General features: G+C 37.2%; 1 protein-coding gene across 14 annotated transcripts in view; it reads left to right on the forward strand.

Moving 5' to 3' along the window:
* CLASP2 (cytoplasmic linker associated protein 2) overlaps positions 1–19,529 on the forward strand; it is a 145,909-nt gene that overhangs the window by 74,131 nt on the left and 52,249 nt on the right. For all 14 annotated transcript variants that reach the window (XM_041466164.1, XM_041466151.1, XM_041466157.1 and 11 more), the window contains 9 exons: positions 3,722–3,814; positions 4,501–4,646; positions 6,154–6,289; positions 9,693–9,763; positions 11,241–11,300; positions 12,416–12,493; positions 13,065–13,232; positions 15,801–15,856; positions 16,999–17,169. In XM_041466164.1, coding sequence (XP_041322098.1) covers positions 3,722–3,814; positions 4,501–4,646; positions 6,154–6,289; positions 9,693–9,763; positions 11,241–11,300; positions 12,416–12,493; positions 13,065–13,232; positions 15,801–15,856; positions 16,999–17,169 — 979 coding nt within the window. The remainder of the gene's footprint in view (positions 1–3,721; positions 3,815–4,500; positions 4,647–6,153; positions 6,290–9,692; positions 9,764–11,240; positions 11,301–12,415; positions 12,494–13,064; positions 13,233–15,800; positions 15,857–16,998; positions 17,170–19,529) is intronic.

The following is a 19,529-nucleotide window of genomic DNA, read 5'->3' on the forward strand; positions in this document are numbered from 1 at the left end:
TCAATGAAAGTAAGAAAGGAAAACCAGATTCAATTCTGGATCAAGATTTAGTGCATCTAAATTAATCAAATAAATTGAGGTTACTTTCAGTGTGGGTGTGTTTTAAATCATCCTTAAAACTCTCCAAAGGTAGATCTGACTTTCCAGTAAGCTGTTCATGTGACTGCTCATCTTTTTTTAGGAATCTCATATTGTTTACTTGTACCCAGTTTTTAAATCCCCATCTTGAAAATACTTTCCATCTGTATAGTTATTATTCTTACTTGTGTTTGAGCTTTTAATTTTTGTCTTTGATGTTACAGTTGCCTTTAATGAGGTATGTTTATGTTGCCCTCTAACGGATAGCAGCAGTTTATGAAGATGGGTGATTTTTAGATCTAGTCTGATGGATCTGTGTGCCAAAAAGTACTCTAGTGACAGGATTGTGCCCTCGTATTCAAGGTTACAACCATAATGTTTTTACAACTTAAGCTGTTGCTGAAACAGAAGAAAATTCTGTGTTTGAGTTATTAGGAGTAACTCCCATTAATAGCTAAAATTGGTTTGAAAACAAGTTCAGTTGTTTTTATAAAGTCTGATGTGGGAGCTTGTGAGCAAAAAATACATTATGTCATTGGCTGAACACATAATTTCATCTTGGCCTCCTAAAAGTGTAATGAATTGAGGGCAGGGAGAAAACAAATTATTAAAATATTGCCTTTTATTCCTGTGAAATTGAGGTAGGTGTGTACAACGTTGAAAATACGGGATTTTTCAGTGGAATTATAGTTTTCATTTGATGACAAAATAAAATTATACCACTTACTAAATTCTACACTGCAATACCAATTTGAATATTCCTAAGTCCTGTTCTATTTGTGCCAGGTAATTAAAGAAAAAATTCAATTCTTTGCCTGGAAATGCTGTTAGGGTAGACATGAACCTGTGTTACAGGTTGCTTCTATTTGCCTGGTGCCCAGCATGTTTTAGTCTTGCAACAGTAACTATACTGTACAACATAGTCTCTTATGACACAGAGGCTGACAACAAAAGAAGGCATATTTTTGGGACTGACTTAATGAAACAGCTTGCAAGAAGTTTTTGTACATTGACTTCAGACTGAGATTTGACTGTGCATGGAACAGTTCTCAGTTAGATGCTACCAAGAGACATCATCCTGCTTCCCTTCTTGTTGCACCTCGCTTTATGAGAAATTCACAGAGAAATGCTAAGTTGGCAAAGAAATTCTTGCCTCTCCTCTTGCAGGATGAGCTTTCTGTGTATTAAAGGTCTGAACTGAGCAGGAGACAGGTCAAAGAGAGTTATGGTAAAGGGAGATTCTGAGGAGGTTGAATCGTGTCATGAATTCTGATGGTATGAAGTGTCACTGTAAGATGAAACTGCATCTTGAGTTAACCACTGACTAGTCCTTTGCACTTTCAAAGAAAAATAAAAATTTTCTTTCAGAATGGAAATTAATTTTGATAAAAAAGCTTACTGAGACACACGTAATACTTTTTTTTTTTTTTTTTAAGAGTATGATACCTACAGAATTCGTGTTAGAATACACTAGGTTTGTTCAACAACCATTAATAGGCTACCAGTATACACAAATATCTTAAACAGTGACACAGAACTCATGTTCAGTTTTGTGGGTGGTGGAGTAGAAAGTATCTTACACTTGGACCCAATATTTTTCATTAAGTCATTTGTTCATTTTAAGTAAGTTATAAATCAGATGTTTAGTGACTTCCAGTGAAGCAAACCATAATTGTGAGGAATAGCTTTCTGGTTTTTATGGGTTCAGTCATGTCTCCTGTATAGGAGTGCAAAGCTGCTTCCACACTGTATCCTGGAAGAGCTCACACAGCTCCATGGTAATAAAAATCTCACTTTCATTGGTAAAGTATATTCAGAAATCGTTTTCCACCTTATAGTGAAGCTGGTCTGGGTCTACTAATTAATCTGTTTCTGAAAAGGTTCCTACCCTGTTTATTCTGGAAATCCAGTATGAAGGTATTTTAGAGCTGTGATGTCTTTCACCTCCTCCATATTCCAGCATGAAATATGCATACCTCCATAACCATATTCTGTTAAAAGTGTTGGAAAAAGAGTAGATGTCAATAGAGTTAAGGTTCCATATCTTTTGTAGGTTAAATTAATTTGATGTGCTCAGGAAAAGTGGAAAACTACACTGTATTTAGAATAACCCTTACAGTAATTTGAAGATGCCTGGGAAATTAAGATATTGTAAAGAAAATAATCATTGAACATAACTGCAGAACAGAAGAAAGACATGGCATTGTTTTAACAGTAAGATCAAAGATGCATGTACACATGCTGGAGCAGCGTGTCCAAGAGACACAGCTCTTAACCAATTCAGGCAAAACAAGGTGTCCTAACCACTGGCCCTCGTTTCCTCTGTGTGCTCTTGCACATACAAAAATCGTGTCTTAAATAATAAGGGAACATCAGGCCCTGCTGTTTAGGTGCTACATAAGTTCTCATGCTGGTGTCCAGCTTTCACTGTAGAAAGGTGAGCTTCCTTCAAGTCCTCACTCACATCTTCCAGCCCTGTGTCTTGAAGGTGTCTCAGGTGGTGTCAGGTGCTTGTGTATGGGCCAGTGAGTTTTGCCTAATGTGATTACGTAAAAAAACTTCTGATCCAAAAAACTGGAAATGTTTAGCTGAAGATACTTTATAAAACAAACAAACAAAACAAAACAAAACAACAACAAAAAAAAAAAAAAAACACAAAACAAAAAAGACCCTGGCCAGATTAAGTTTCTGCTTAGTAATTTGCTTCATATTCTCTTAAACTTATTCTCAGTCTGAAGGGAAAAAAACTTGAAATTTGGTGTATGCAGTGGAAGCAGAAAAAAGCATCTTTGAGTTACGTCCAGGAAAATAGAAGTGAAATCAGTCAATTTGAAAATATTTTTTCATTAGTAGGTTTTTTATTCCTTTCTTCTTTAAAAATCTGTTTTTGTACATTTACAGTTCAATAAAGACATTAATTCATTTATAACCAAATAGTGTCTGTTGCATGATTAGCTTGTTCAGGCTTCATTATTGGTGGTCTTACTGTGTAGTGAGAATTTTGACTAGAGGTGGCTTCTTATATTTATTTACTGACTGTATAAGTTACTAATTGATAGTCTTAAGGTAGCAATACATAGAGAAGCTATGGAATGCTTTTAATTAAATTTTTCAGACAAATTGTAATTCAATGTTCTCACAGCCCAGTTAGTTCCCCAGAGTTTCCCAGCTCCAAAAGAGTTGCAATGAGTTAAAGTGTGTGTTGAGTTTCATTCTAAGAATATGAAAATGAAACAGAGTTTCAATTATATTGCAGCAGATTATCTAAAATCTCTGCTCCTCTTGAATTATTTTTTTATGTGAAGTTAATGAAATTGTGGATGTGATTAGCTCATCACAAAGGTGAAGGGTCAAGTCTTTGTGATAAGCTAAAAGGAAAGGAAAATGCTGAAAGGAAAATGTTGCTTTTTCAGCCTTTTTTTTTTTAATGAATATTCATTACTCATTATTCATTAAGTGATATCCTTACAGATTGGTCTTAAAATGCCCATTTATAACTCTTACACAGATCTCTGTAACTTGAGGGGTAAGATTGGTGGGATTAGAATCATATTTTCATTCTTCTCAAGCTATTTTTCTTCATCACATTATGCGGGATGTTAACCATATGAACTTTCTGATATTTTTATTTTTAATACTTCAGATCTATTCTAGTCGAGAACTTGAAGAAACGTTGAACAAAATCAGGGAAATTCTCTCAGATGACAAACATGATTGGGATCAGCGAACTAATGCGGTAAACTTTTTATCTTATTTCAGGCTTGGGTGGGTGTATTTCATAAAGCACAGACAGCCAGATATTTAAAAACTTTTTTTTTCCTAAAATCATTGCACTCCATGTAATGGAAGAAATTTTCATTTTAATTTTTACACCTTGAATTTCTGTATACCGGGTAAGTTTGTGGGGTTTTTTTAAGTCTAAAATGCATTTTTGCTGACATATAAGTGGAAGCCTTTCTAAAAGCCATCACAAATGTTTAAGTTTGGCATTTATGCAAATTGCATATTCTACAGGTTAACTGCTAGCATTAAAATCTCTTGTTATGAGATAGTAATAGCTATGAAATATCTGTTTATAGCCATGAAATAGCTATTAATAGCTATGAAAAGTTCCACTTACAGAGTTAAAATTTTTGTGTGTATATATCATTTATATTTTTTAATCGGGTTTATGACATCTTAATGTTTATAAACAAGTGTGTGAAGGGAATTATGTGTTTGTGTATTTGTATTCTGGATTCTGAGATTTTTTTTTACGTCTAGAGCTTAATGTAAATTTTTTACAGTTCTTTTTAATTACTGCCATATATTTTGAAAATTTTGATTTAAAGACATACTAACATGTATTTTTGCATAGTGAAGCTGTTCCTTTTGTTAATGCATATTGGCAGTGTCCTAAACTAGCCACGTTGATTTTTTTAGCTGAAGAAGGTTCGATCCTTGCTCGTTGCTGGAGCTGCTCAGTACGATGGGTTTTTCCAGCACTTACGGCTGTTGGATGGTGCTTTCAAGCTGTCAGCCAAGGATCTCAGATCCCAGGTGGTTAGAGAAGCCTGCATTACTGTAGCGTAAGTACAGTTGGAGTGCCTTTGTGCACCTTGCTACATGTTACTGTGGGTTGGCTTAAAGGTGCTTTATCAGTGTTCCAGGAGAGGTTCTCTTGCTGGACTGCTGTACTCTGTGACTGATAAAGAATCAAGTCAGGATCTGAAGCTTCAGAGGAAAAGAAATGCTTAAAGGAATTTGTTCTCTGAGGGGATACACGTAGTTGATAATCCTGTAACGAATTGTATGTGAATCACCAGTTACCATCCTTGCAGAGTCATCATTAGTGCAGGTTAATACAAACTGCTATGAATGATATTGGGGACTTATCTTAGGATCATTTATGCTTGGGTGATTGGCACAGCACTTCACTGGCACTGCTTGTAAAGACAATGCCAATAGCGCTGTAGTGGTTTGAACACAGAGCATTTTGCTGTGGTAATACCTCTCATGGAATCATGGAATGGGTTTGGATTCGAAGGGACCTTAAAGATCATCTAGTTCCAGCCCCATTAGCAGTGCAGGGACACCTTGCCCAGGACCAGGTTGTTCAAAGCCCCATCCAGCCTAGCCTTGAACACTTCCAGGGTTGTCTCTGGGCAAGAGACAGATGATGGTGATAATTTTAGAAGCTGTGGCTAAACTGAAATAAAATCTTCACCATTGGCATCTTGTGGACTCCTTTAAATTCAGGGGCAGAGAGGAAAACGAGAGTAGTCGTTCCCATTTCTGTGTTTTCTGTGACTTTTTTTATCCTCTGGAAAGACATTAGTGTAACCGCTGGTTTTCAGTGGCCATCTGAAACAGGACCACCATAGAGTTCACCCTTGCTGTTCTGGTCTCCTGTTTGAACAGACCAAGAGGAAATGTTGAAGCATACAACTGCCCTTTCAAGGAAATTGAGACTTTGAGAAAATTATAATAACCTTTCCTAACATGAAGTCAGGAGCAGTGTAAAAGTACTCTGCAAATGTTCTCATGCAGGCCTAACAACCTGAAATTTTCCTTGATCCCTAAGATTTTGATATATTTGATGTGTCATTTGCTGCTGGCTGCAAATCCTTTTTATATAGTCCTCCTGCACAAAAAAAAAGCATTTGTTGTCACCAATGGACAGTTAAATTACTGTGTATGGCATGTGTTTTTGTATTTGTTAAAACTGAAAATGTAACCTTTAGCAGACAAGGGAGTCAAATTTTATGGTTGGCTGATCGTGGTGAGTTCAGTAGTTTTGTCTGCATTCAAAAGGGAAAAAAATCTCAATTTATTTAAAATTTTAGATTTATACATCTCAAAGTCTGTTAAAAAGCAAAAATACAATGATACTTTATGTGGACATGAAAATTTAGGCTTTCCAGTTGTAGTACTTGTTTTTCATTATGAAACAAAGTTATTCACGTTTGGTTACTTAGTGTGCCTGGAAATTGTGAAATTGAGAAATTCTGTTGTTTAGAAAGATGAATCTTTAAAATCTGCAATGAACTTTGTTATTTTCAGACTAAGAAATTAATTCACGTTTCTTCTAAACAGCCACCTTTCAACTGTTCTGGGAAACAAGTTTGACCATGGCGCTGAAGCAATTGTGCCTACTCTTTTTAACCTGGTCCCCAACAGCGCCAAAGTGATGGCAACCTCTGGGTGTGCAGCCATCAGGTTCATCATTCGGGTAGGTGTTTCAATCTCACTTCACCTGCTAGGAATTTTTAGGTGGTGGCTCTTGGCAGAGGTAACAACTACACTGAAATACAGGTTTTAAAATCGTTCTTTAACAGAGGAGTAATGGGTGGACAAATACTACATATCATTGAAACCAATTGGCAGCATTGTCACAGTAAAGATGGTAGAATAGTTGTGAACAGCTAGTCTGTTTTTGTGGTTTTGGATTTTTTTATAATGCATTAATTGAAAAAAGACCAAGTGTGTTTCGAAGGGTAACTGCTTTTAACTGCCTTCTTGGAAAATACAAAGTTAAGCTAGTAGCTAAGAAACTGGTGAGAATTTAAATAGCGCAAACAACAAAACAAAAGGTATTTCTTTCTACATATACACTCCCCCCCAAAAAAATTTGGAACTATGGAAGAGATTGCACATGCCTGGATCAGTTCAGAAAGCACAAGTTCATGAAAGAAAAATCCAATAGAGATAAGAATTTTTAAATTCAAAAACTTTCTAAGCTGAGTCCCCAAATCTATAACATTTGGAATAGAGGAGTGCTCTATCCTAGCTGTTTTCTGCTGAATGTTCTTTGAGCATCTACTGATTGATGTCTCAGGCAAGACAGTTAGAGCTTTGGGACTTGTACTGATATTTTTGTGTTTCACATAAAGTGGGAGATGGCCTGTAGTTTCTGCATTAGAAGTTGTGGTGTTCTTAATGCCAAGCACTTACTGCAATTAACTATGATCTCATCAATGGTTTTAATTTTGTAAGTTGTTGGAAAACCTAAGAGGTTTCATCACTTAACACCTTTTTTTGCCATCTTCAGTATGGTTTGGAATATACTTGCTTTGTCTCTCTGTGCCCCTGAGAATGTGCTCTGAGACCTTTGCATGCATGACCTTCGTATCAGCACTTGGGCTAAGACAAAATCCCTTGGTATTTTTTCCCCAGACTTTCACACTCCACTGTGAAATGGCACAGACTTGAGCGGGAAGGAATACACCGTACACACGGTTAATTAAAGTTGTAAGAGAACAATACCATTTGCCACAGTAGTGTAAGACAAGCTCAGGCATGTAAAAAGTTATAAACATTCACCAATTACATTACATTGGCTTCATTGGTTCAGTTCATTTGAAGACAAACTTACACATCAGCTATAGTTGCCCTGATTTTGTTTAAATTTCTGTTCTTCTTAGCTGTGACTTAACGTAGTAGATTTGAAGCATAAAAACAAGAAAATCCTGTCCACAGTGTTCAAATACCCAACCAATAAATGGCATATGTGAGGTTTTTTTAGTAGAAAAATCAGATTTCAGAATTAAATATCAAAAAGAAGTGCAGCCTCCTGCCTGTTTGGGCTTCTGTCCTTTGGACTAAATAAGTATTGGTCAGGGGTCTTTGATCAATTGAATATTTAGAACCCAAGCTACTGCAGGTTTTGGAGTCAGTGTTTTACTCAAAAACTCACAGCAGCGTCCTGTTGTGATAAGGCACGAAATGATGACACAGATACTGCTGCTCTCGAGGGGAACAAAAAAGAAGCAACTTTATTTTCTGACTCCAACATTTATAGTTTTCCAAAGGTGACAGTGGATTGGAGGGTGACAGTGCCACCTCTCCAATGCCACTGGACAAACCAAGGGTCTATCAATTCTCTCTACTTCCATGAAAGAATGCAAAACATAGGTTATTTACAGAACTGTGTGTGAGAAAGTTTGTTAAAAGAATGTAAACATCAGAAGGCTTAACAAAGTCTTACAAAATCAGGGCGACATCATCCAGTGACAGCCAGTTCAGATTCTGGTGCTTTACTGTGTAATTGCTGTAGAGTGAGTCTGCATAAAAACAGAGAGGCTGTATTGTACCAGTGATCTTGAAGAGCTTCATCTCATCTTTGTGCCTTCATTGGATTTCATATTTCTTCTCCAGGAAGTTCTTACACTGCAGTCTGATTTCTCTTTCTTGACTCTTAGTACATCAGGAAGCCAATTAAAAAAAAGGTGGGGGAGCAGGGAGGGAATAATGGAGGGATGGCATGGTGGCAGAAATCTTTCTCAGGAGGAGGGATTCAGCTTTGTCAGCTGATCTTCAAGGTGGTTTGCAAGGAAGCACATATCATTACATCCTCAAAGGAGCAGCAGATGAAGTATGACATGTTAAAAACAGAATGAAAGCAAGCCTGAAGCTTTGATTCCTTTGCAAAATGCTTTCTAGAAATTACAACATCGATAGCTCCAAACAGCTTGAATGTACAGGTTTCTCCATCTGTAAAAAACTTTATTTTTGATTTGCTCATTGTCCCTTTCTGGAAGTCATGTACCTCTTTTCAATTTGCAGTCTATACAAATCTATACAAAACACAAACAAACCCCTTAAAACTGTGTTTAAAAGTATATCAGGACAAACAAATGCAACTGTTGGCTCTTCCAGAATTTTTGATTAATTCCTTCCTAATCCTAAAATTGGCAGTACTCTGTGAGCTGATGATTATCTCTGCTTTTTTTGTGATTTGTGTGTTTATATCCTGCAGCTGTGATACATGAGAGAGTAAGAATTCTTCAGTACTGAACTTCTGAAGATCTTGGATTTTTTTAAATTAGCCTACTCTTTCACACTGTATTGGGGACTGTTTACTGTAGGTATTTAATTAAGAAAGGACTAAAGAAATTACCTGAAAACAGATTTGTTGAACCACATTACTCTTACTTGAAATTAAAATGGTTATGCTTTGTGTCTACAATTAGTTAAGAAAAGGTGAAGTAAGGTAGCTTTAATTCTGAATTCTGTAATGCATTTGGATTGAATGTAGTTTATCTTATGCTTAGTTTGATAGTTTTCTTCTCCTGTCAGGTGTTTTCATATAGATTGTATATATAAGCTTGCTTATATGTCAGTGTTTTTATTACTTTATTGACATATTTTGCATTAAAGGACATTTGATCGTTGTGGTACTAATCATACTGCTCCTTGTAAGAATGTCTGTATTTTCATATTCATTGATTCACTTTTTGTTCTATAACCCTGACTTTTAAGACAGCTATGTCTATTACTTTTTTTTCTTTCCTGTGGGAAAACTGAAATAGCATCAGCTTTCAACTCCTTTGAGGAGATAGCTACATTTGAACTTCTTATATTACTTTTGACAGCAAAGTTGCGTATCATGATGTTATTGTTGATGGCACTGGAAGTGGTTTTTACTTGACCTTTTGGAAGAAACGAGCTTTAATCAACTGACCTGCTAACAGCAGTCTTTCATTTAATAGTATTTTATGACTTAGTTTTGGCAAGCAGTGTAAATTATTGCAGTTTTTATTATGGTGTTAATTCTGTTTGTATTAATAAGCACAGTACAAATTCAGGATTCAGGAATGCTTTTCTCATTAACTGCTTTGTCCTTTTTTTGGCAGCATACTCATGTGCCACGACTCATACCTTTAATAACAAGCAACTGTACCTCAAAATCAGTTGCAGTTAGAAGGTGAGTACATTATAAATGAAAATTATCAAAGCTATTGGTTTTAAAATTATGATTATCATATGTTGAAAATTAACACATTAGAAGATTTGTGGCCATAAGTGCTGAACACACAAAACTGTTAGCCAGTAAACTGCAAACTGCAGAAATTAATTTCAGCCTTGAGACAGAGGCAGCTACCTTAGGACACAAAGCATCCATGTGTTGTGGTGGGGGTTCAACAGCTCAGCTACATCTCCAGCATGTTGCTTTCTCTGAGAACATGAACATGGGGATTGGCTCTTGAGAAGATGAATTGTTTTTTGACAGTGTAATTTTCTGCACCAAATCACACAAAAGCAGTTAATGCTGTTTCTGAACTGACACTAGTCCTGGAAGCGATGTCCCAGTATGTGTGCAGGAAACAACTTGAGCATCTTTGAATCTAAGCTGCTTTTGCATCCAAAGCAAGTGTTACCTCAACCCAGATTGTACTCACCTGCCACACCTTCTGGTTTGACTGCTAAACACAGGCCTTCAGTGCCTGCACATGCTGTGCCTTTACTGAGGAATAGACTGTAGGTGGCTTTGGTACTGCAGTTCACAATCCAGTGAGCATCAGTGAAGGCATTGTCTCCATACTGCTGTCATTCTTTTGGAAAGACAATGAAACACTAGATTGGTTGTAATAGTGAAAAGCATTGCAGGATTTCTTGCCATGCCTTGCCAATGTCCAAAGGATTTGGGCAGAATAAAAACCAAATTTGTCCCTCCAGAACAGGTCCAAAAATGCTGAATAACCAGAAAAAGAGGTAGTTTCAGGCTGTCAGGTTCACTACATGTTTGAAAATTATCTACACCTCCCTAATCTGTGTCAGTTTGATTTTTCGTCAGGATCTAGCTTCAGACACAGTTTTTGAAAGTATGCCTTTTGCTAATGGCAGTTTGCTAAATTGTCAAGATTCCCAAATGAATAATGAATACAGTTAGACATCTTCATTAGTACAGTGCCAGAAAATCTTTTGCAGTGCTTTCTATATGCAGAGCCCTCTGCTAATGGTCTCATGTTTTCCTTTATGCTACATATTCAGTAGTGACAGATGGAAGAATGGGAATAGTGTTTGGGACAGAAGTATACTGCCACAGAAATCCTATATTGTGTCTTTAATTTTTTTTTTTAATATATTAGGATTTTATACTCTGTACAGTTTTTTCAACTTCATTAATGTCTGTTATTTTGGGACTAATACAGTTAACATGGTGAACAGCACATTGTTAATTGAACCATGTCTATTATTTTGAAGATTAGTTAGCCTGCATGTTTGCTTAATAAACAGAACATTTTAACTTTCCAATAAGGTGACCAATGCCCTTACTTGACAGATAAATGTACTTTTATTTCATTTATTTCCCTCAGGAGGAGAGAGTAAAGTTAGTGTTTATTCCACAAGCACATTAGAGAAATGAGTATTTAATTATGACTTTGGTTCTATGTTTTTAGGCGCTCCTTTGAATTTTTAGACCTGTTATTACAAGAGTGGCAAACACATTCACTGGAAAGGTATGGGCCAGTATACTTTTTTCCCTAAAATAAACTGCTAATGTAATTTAAGACAGAAATATTGCCATTGAATCCTTTAATTGGATTATGTTGTTCAGTGTTGGCCAGCCTTTCTGGCATAGACAGCCTTTCTAGCACGGCAGGTCATGCGGCTCATTCAGGTGCCAGGGGGAAGGAGAGCTGTACGTTCCAGCCTTGGCTTCCTGTGGCCTCCTCTCCTTACCCTCTGCCTCTCCTATCCTGCGTGTGAGCAATGCGTATACAGGTACGCATCTGTGTTTTCTCCTGGCAGGAGGAAATCTGTGTGTTTGCTGTGAAAGAGGGCAAGTGGGCTTAGGGTGGAGGACTTCTTGTGCTAATGAGTAAGGGCATGTTGTGGCTTTTCCAGATAGATAGAAAACAGCACATGCATCAGTTCTGCAGGTTGGTCACTGTAAACACAGGGTAGGAGCAAAGAGAATAAAGGGCATCCAGAAAAGGCTCTGAAGAATTCATCCAGTCACATTGCTGCTTCCCCAGGGTGCTCCTGAGAAGGGGGAGTAATGGGGAAAACATTTATGCCAAAGTGTCTAAAAAAACCCACAAAGCCTGCCACATCTCCCCCACCCCCAAATAACAAACCTCCTGCCCAAAACTTACCTTGAATTAAAACTTGTTTATCTTCACAAGTTTCTGTTCTGATGGGTACTTTGCTGTTCATTGAACTTGCATTCAGGTTTAAAACTCATATGCCAAAAGCTTTCAGAGCTGAAAGAAAACTTATGGTCTTAATTTTTCCCTTTTTCCTACTATTGATATAACAGTGGAAATAGTTTTTCCATTTCAGGAAGGCAAGTGTCTTTAAAAAAGGTATTTTTAAATAACTTTTAAAGTGTGCTAGGTGGGTGTATGTCAGAAGTAGATTAAAATCCTTTTAGATTGAAGGAGTAAGCTGACCTAAACCTTTACAGAAGGTACAGTTATGTCATCAGTGTGCTTAAATGTTTGTTTACTGCATATTTTGGAAAGAATTAGCATTGCAGCTGTTTTTTACTTGGTGAAATGTTAATGAAAGTGTAAAGTTACTGCTTAGAATTTGGAGTAGCAAAATAGCATGAAGAATGTCTTTCTTCTAGGCATGCAGCTGTCTTGGTTGAAACAATCAAGAAGGGTATTCATGATGCTGATGCAGAAGCAAGAGTGGAGGCAAGAAAGTGAGTTTTGATTAATTTTGCTCTGAAAAATTGTATGTGCTGAATGAGTGATAGAAGGCTCTAATCCATGGTGAGCTGCTATCCATGGCTGAAGAAGATACAAGCAAGTTTGTTTGAAAACTGATGTTTTTGTCCTGAATTGCTACCCAGTTTCTTTTGCAAAAGACATTCTCAAAGCCAAGTCAGTCAATGCAGTTGTGCAGCATTTGATAATTCCACTGAAAGAAGAGTTAGAAAGGTTGATATTGCTGCATAATCATTCTGCTCCCATTAATTAATTCTTTAAAAAACTGCAGCACTTTGACTAGTGAGAAGGCCAGAAAACAATTCCTTTTGCTTCCCCACACAACTGGTAAGTGAATGTGAGACATTCAGAGGATAGACTTAAGCTATTTTGAAAAGATTAGTTCAGTCCCTGTTGCTGACTTGATGAGCATTGCTGTGTGCTTTACGTACTCTCGGTTCCTTTCCCTCCTGTCCATGGTTATGGTTCATTCTGTAATCTTTACTTGCTGACTCCACCCTTTAAAGAAAATACTGAACATTTACATGTGGTTATTCTTTTTTGTAGGGCTTATCTGGGTCTTAGAAATCACTTTCCTAGTGAAGCTGAGACTCTGTACAATTCTCTGGAGCCACCCTATCAAAGAAGCCTTCAGACCTATTTGAAGAATTCTGGCAGTATAGCATCTCTCCCTCAGTCAGACAGGTCATCCTCCAGCTCACAGGAGAGCCTCAAGTAAGGGTCACTTCACTGTTTCTGAGCCAAGAAACAAATGCAGTTTCTCAAAAGCAAATTATCCAGATTCCTGTTGAGTACAGCAAAGCTGCAGTTTTATTTTGTGACTTCTGTTTTTTTAATAAAAATTTCTTCTCTGGTGTTTTGCTGTGTGACAGTGTTACCCCAGCAAGGTGCAAAGTACAGACAGTCTTTAACTGGATATAGCATGCTGTATTCATACATTCATTCCTTAATAGCTGCTTTAAATCCCAGAATATCTTCAGCGTTCATATTGATGTCCACGATGTGCTGAATAGGTCTAGGAAAACTATAGTGGTGTAATTCCTTTTTCATCTCTTCACTGGCAAGCATGAAAAAGGAGCATCAACAATGAGTGAGATTCATTGGAGATTGGTTTGGGTTTTTTTTTTTTCCCCTGTCTTCACAGTACTGAATATATATTAGCAGTATTTCATAGCTCTGCCACTTACTACAGGGTGGGTCTGTGCTGCAGTCAGTGATGTATTAAAATGCATAGACAGTCTTGAGCTGAATAAATTGAAGTTTTCTTAGGTACCAATAGTAAAAGAAATCTACTGGCTTTTTAGCAGAAATATGAAGTAGTATGTGGTGATTTTTGCCTTTAAATGCTAGAAAGCTTCCTCAAAGTATTTCAACCTTTTAGTATTTCAGATCTTCATTATCAAAACCAGAGAGCTTTTCTGCTCACTTGTTATTTGAAGGCAAAGACTGCTTCTCACATAGTGGAATTTTTTTTTTTTCCCTTGATTACCAGAGGTTTACCTTATCTTTCCTATGATACTTGTAATTATAAAAAATTGTTTTAAAATAATTGTCTGTGATGCAAGCAATTGCCAGCACTTCATTTTCCACAAGTGTTTATTCAAAGATTAAATATTCTTGTTTAAATTAATCTGTGTTCCCTGACTGAAAATAAAAGTGCTGTTAATGAGTTACTGGTAATACACTATTAAAAACTAAATTTCAGGGAAATCAGAATCTTAAAAAACTCTTAAATCTTGAAATGTTGCTTCCCATGTTGTGTGAGTGCTACAGTACAGGAAGTGAGAGGTAAAATAAGAAATGAACAGAAGAGGTGATGATATTGGAAATTCATGAAATTTTAATTGATTTATTACAAACTTTGTATTCAGATGGATGTTTGTTACCCAAAATTTTATTTCTGGCTTTAGGTATAGTGAATGCTGAATTCCCCCTGTATAGTCTAAATTAGGAAATATGGGTATGATTTCCTAGAAGTCAGATCCTATGTGATTTTTGACCTTCTGAACTTACATCTCATAGAGATTGTTAATCCAGAATTATTTTAGAGAAGATGGAGGAATAAGAAAGAAATGTGGTGACTTCTGTCTACCTATATGAAACTGTGTACATAAAACATCTATTGCGATAGATTGTGGCAGCTGTCTGGAATTGTAAGGTCAGGAGCTCTTCCTCAGCCTCCTCACCGTACTTGAGGCAAAGTACCTTCAAAACACTAGTTAGTCATGTCAGAAAAGCAGGTTTATTCAGAATAAATTGCAAACACATATTCTTCTGTGAGGATTTAGGTTATGGTGCTGACCTCTATATTACTGCTGAGTACCTGAGCTAATAACTGGGGTAAATACACAGTATGAGGCATCTCTTTTCTCTCTACTTTTAGATTTAAAATTAAAGGAATTATTTTTACTAAAGCTTGAGACACTGACTCAGCTTGAAATTTGACTGTTGATGAAATACTTGACTATTTCATCAAATACAAACCTTCCCCGTCAGATATTTAACCAATGAATATGCTATTATGTTTACTTCTACCGGTTCTTTTAATTTCCCTGGTCTCTCCAGCTGCATTTTACCCTTCCAAACAGGCCAGAGGATGGGCTCACAATTAAACTTGACCAGACTGGAAGACTGTGCTTCAGTAACTACTTGTTTTTGCAGTGGGAAGGAAATGAAGACAAAACATAGAGGAAAAGACATGGGATTTTTCTCCTTTTATAAGTTATGAGAGCCTCTACATTCCAACAGGGGAAATGGAGTCTAGCTGCTTGGAAGCATCAGTATTTCCTTTTTTAATTTATAACTTAATTCTTGAGACATCTGGGACTGGAGGAGGCTTATGAGTTGGACACCTGTTTTTCTTGTTACTGCAGACACCACTTCACATGTCACAAATGAAGTTTTTTGGATAGCTCCCACTGTTCTTGTTTGATGACTGATGTATAAGATCAGCCCTGTGGTTAAAACCTTGTACCAACCACCTTAAATGTTTCTGTGACCTGGTCTGGGATACCTGAACTTTGTTAGCAAAGTGTGCCTGTCGGTAGCTGAAGGATTAGTGCTGTGTGATAAGGATGTAGTTTTGTAAAATATAAGGGAAAAGATAATTCTGGTTTTCTTACAATTTTCTATTTCAAATATTTATCTATAAAATATGCTGAGGAGGTTGAAGGGGAGAAAATAACAGAATTTTAATTTTTTTCCTCTCTTTTATTTTTGACTTTTGCATCTGGTACATGAGACTTACTGGATTTATTTTTTTATTTTTTATTATTTTTTCAGTCGGCCTCTGTCATCTAAATGGTCTGCAGCCAGCCCAGCAAGTCTTGCAGGCAGAGGTAAGGTGGTGGTAATATAGTGCAGTGCCTAGTTATTGTTCTTAATGTTCTTTGAATTAAAAGTTCTAAATGCAGCTTAAAACTTGACTGTATCAGCATTTACCCCGTTTCCTAGATAAATAATGGTATGTGTCACTACAAACTGTACCTGGAGCTCAGATTGCCTCACACTCACTTCACATTTCATGTAGTTTCAGTTGTTTCAATTATAAGACATAATTAGTTTTGAAATATTAATTCATTGATTCTCTCTCCTGGAGTTTTGTTATGGAACAGTCATTCTCAAAGAAACAAAACATTATTCTTTGTTCTGTTCATGGTTAGGCTTTTGGCAATTAGAAATTAAAGACTCACTGTCTCTTTCATCTGTTCCCGTGTAGCTGTGCTCTTTCTAAATAAATAAAGAACAACAGCCAAACGGTATATTTGTAATTCAAAGAGCTTAATTATGTGTTTAGTTTTAGGAATTTAATAACTTCAGTGTCTTTTCCCATAATGTCTTAGTAACTCTTTGAGAGTAAATCATTGAGCAGCTTTTTGCAAATGGAGTGTAATTAAGAATGGATACTGAAACTGATAAGGGGAGTGAAGTTTAGAATACCTAAAGTAGTGGTTAAAATTAAGCAGATAGTTAAAATTCAGTAAATTATAGGAAGTGAATACGAAAATACTAAAGATTGGACCCTAAAACATTTCAGAGTACACATTCAACTCACCTTAGCTGAAGTGTGGGAATATTTTCTTCCTTCAGTATCTCAAGGAAGGATGTGAATTTTCTTACATTTGCGAATCGTTCAATAATGTAATAAATCACACGAAGGTTCAGAATTATGTCATTTGTGCTAGGGTGGGAACAGACAGTTTGCATTAAATAATGCTAAAATTTCATGCTGAATGAAGAGGAGTACTACTGTCACACAAACTGTTTCTATATGCAATTCATGGCAAGACCAGGTCTAGTTTACTTTATAATCTCAGTAATTCTTGGTTTAATACTAGTTTAACCTTTTTTACATAGTTCTTCATGCTTTCTTACAAGCATGGTGTGGTAGTAGAAGATGTTGCCTTCTCAAATATCATTCATTTTATTCAATATCAACTCTCTTCCCCCCCCCCCGCCCCCCTCGCCCCTTTTCTGGTAGCTGCAGGCAGCAGCAAGGGTGTCCCAAGCCCGGGCACCCTGCAGAGGTCTCGCAGTGACATTGACGTGAACGCTGCCACGGGCGCCAAGGCCCGCCATGCTGCTGGACAGACAGCTGGAGCTGGGCGCCTCTCAGCAGCGGGGCTGCCCCCGGGGTCCTACGCCTCCCTAGGTAAGGGGAGCACCTCTGCACTGCTCTGAGAGGTCTTTGTGATTTTCTTGATCAAAAAGTTACAGTGCAATACTCCTGTATTTGAAAAGCAGTCGTCGTTGTTTGTAGCACTGGAGTATAGCAAAAGAGCAGGTGTTCTGAAGTAAGTGCAAACTTTCCTACATGCTTTATTTTTCTTGTGCTGGAAGAACGCCAGGGCAAAGAGTGTGTCCATACTATGCTCTCTGAATGTCTTAATCTAGAATTACGTGTTGGAAGGAGTGGTACCTTTACTTAACAGCACGTGGTGGTCATGCCTTTTTTTGTTCATAAACGTAGCAGGGAAATGAGTGTAAGAGCTCTTAATTGTCCATTTTTCTTAGCTCTTCAGGTATTCTACAAGAGTGCTAAAGAGATACCCTGGCAGTCAGAGTGGCTTCTTCATGAAATAGACAAGCGTTTTACACAATAACTTACTACATTCAGTTCATAATTTCTTCCTAAGGACATTGATGGAACTATGTGTATGCTTTACCTAGCTGACGGTCTCCACTGATATTTGCTGTTAGACATACAAAGTGTTACAAGTCAGTGTTTTAAGAGTACAGAAAATAATTTGATAATTGTAGTGGTGGTGGTGTAGGTGCTAGAGCATCCAATGGCAGTGGTAGAGGACTATGAACATATTTTTGTTCTAAATTTTTAGCTTATCCATGTTGTAGGGATAACAGTGGGGAAAAAGAGGTCCACTGTTCACAAAACTGTTTTTTTATTCTCAGCTTCTGTGCCAGCTAGACCACCAAGGAGAGACATGTTCTAATGTTAGTATGGCTGTAAGTGGTCACAAAGACAAAGAAACTGTACAGTTCTTATTTGCATTGTGTTTGGGTAGGTGTTAGCTTACACACATGTAGGCTGTGGTTTGCAAAGGTTTTAGTTGTGCTTTCTAAAATCAGAAGTTAAGTTAAAAGCTACGTAAAATGAGTTGATTCTTTATGTCAGGGCCCGCTTGAAGTACTGTAAACGGCATTGATTTTAGTGTTAATTTAAAGAGTGAGCAATCCTGAACTAAAAGGAATACTTGGTACTTGGAATAGCAGTTTTGGATGTGGGCTCCCTCTGGTGCCCACAGAGGGGGCAGCAGAACCTGCTGGGTTGCAGATGGACACCGACATGAGGCTGCTTGGTGGTGGGGATACACCGGTGGTGCCTCAGGGAAATTATGGATGCTCCATCCCTGACAGGGTTCAACACTAGGCTTGGAGCAAACCACTCCAGTCGAAGGTGTTCCTGTCTACCGTAAGGGGTTTGGAACATCTTTAAGGTCCCTTCCAACTCAAACTGTTCTATAATTCTGGAATTTTGAGTTCCTCCTAACTTAGTGCCTAAAAACCTGAAATATATGGGATGATCATTTTCCAAGATCAGAGTATTGCTTGGTGTGTTTTGATGTGCAACAAAACATTTTGAACCTCAGACAAAGCTGGAATTCAGAGAAGTAAAAGTGGCGCAGAGCATGGTGACAGAGAGAAAAGTCAAACGGAAAACAAAGAGAGACATTCTGCTCTGTTCATGTCTTCTTTATGCTGTTCAAATGAAGGGACTGTATTGTCTTAATACTTTTCACAGAAAATTATCTCTTGATTGGAAGATTGGTTTTACAACTTTTAAAGCAATATCTGATTCATGCCAAGAATTTTTTAAGCAAGGGTTGAGAAGGGCATAGAGTGAAGTAAGCAGTGGTGGATTTAGCAGGAAAGTAACAGAAATAGCTTATTCGCTTTGTAATGTATTGAATGGGTGAGTGAGGATTGGGGGAGAAGAATAATAAGCAATAAATCCAGATCCTATTTGTTTGAAGGAAATTGATTTGAGTTGCTGGAAAGCTTTACCTTGCTAGCAGATGCAGTCACTTGGGAGAACAGTGTGACGTCATTTAGAACGGCAGAATAACGTAATTCTGGCAAAGTACAGTGAAAGGGCAGTGGTAGTCAAGGAGACCAAGGTTTGTTTGCAGTCACATAAAAGCAAATGCTTCACTGATCTTGGCTCAGTCTCCTCTAACAGTTTTTTGACTGTAGTGAGGTAATTGGAAGGATACGTACCATGTAGACAGTGTGACTGTTGTTTGTTGTGGATTAGCTTCAGAATATTGTTTACTATTAGTTTTCAAAAGGTAACCTTTAAATGAATGGAGTGCAAATCCAAGCAAGTGCCATGTTTCAGATAATGGGCTAATTTGTAAAGTTCTTTGTTCATTTTAAAGGATTTGTTTATAGTAGCCCAAATATGGAAAGTTAAATGACAGAACTATCAAGCTAATGCTGACCATGGTCCGAAAAGGCCTAGGCAATGTTACTTAATTTCTGTAAGTCTTGCCA

Source organism: Pyrgilauda ruficollis, unplaced genomic scaffold, assembly GCF_017590135.1.
Source record: "Pyrgilauda ruficollis isolate IOZ18807 unplaced genomic scaffold, ASM1759013v1 scaffold2, whole genome shotgun sequence".
NCBI classification, from domain to species: Eukaryota; Metazoa; Chordata; class Aves; order Passeriformes; family Passeridae; genus Pyrgilauda; species Pyrgilauda ruficollis.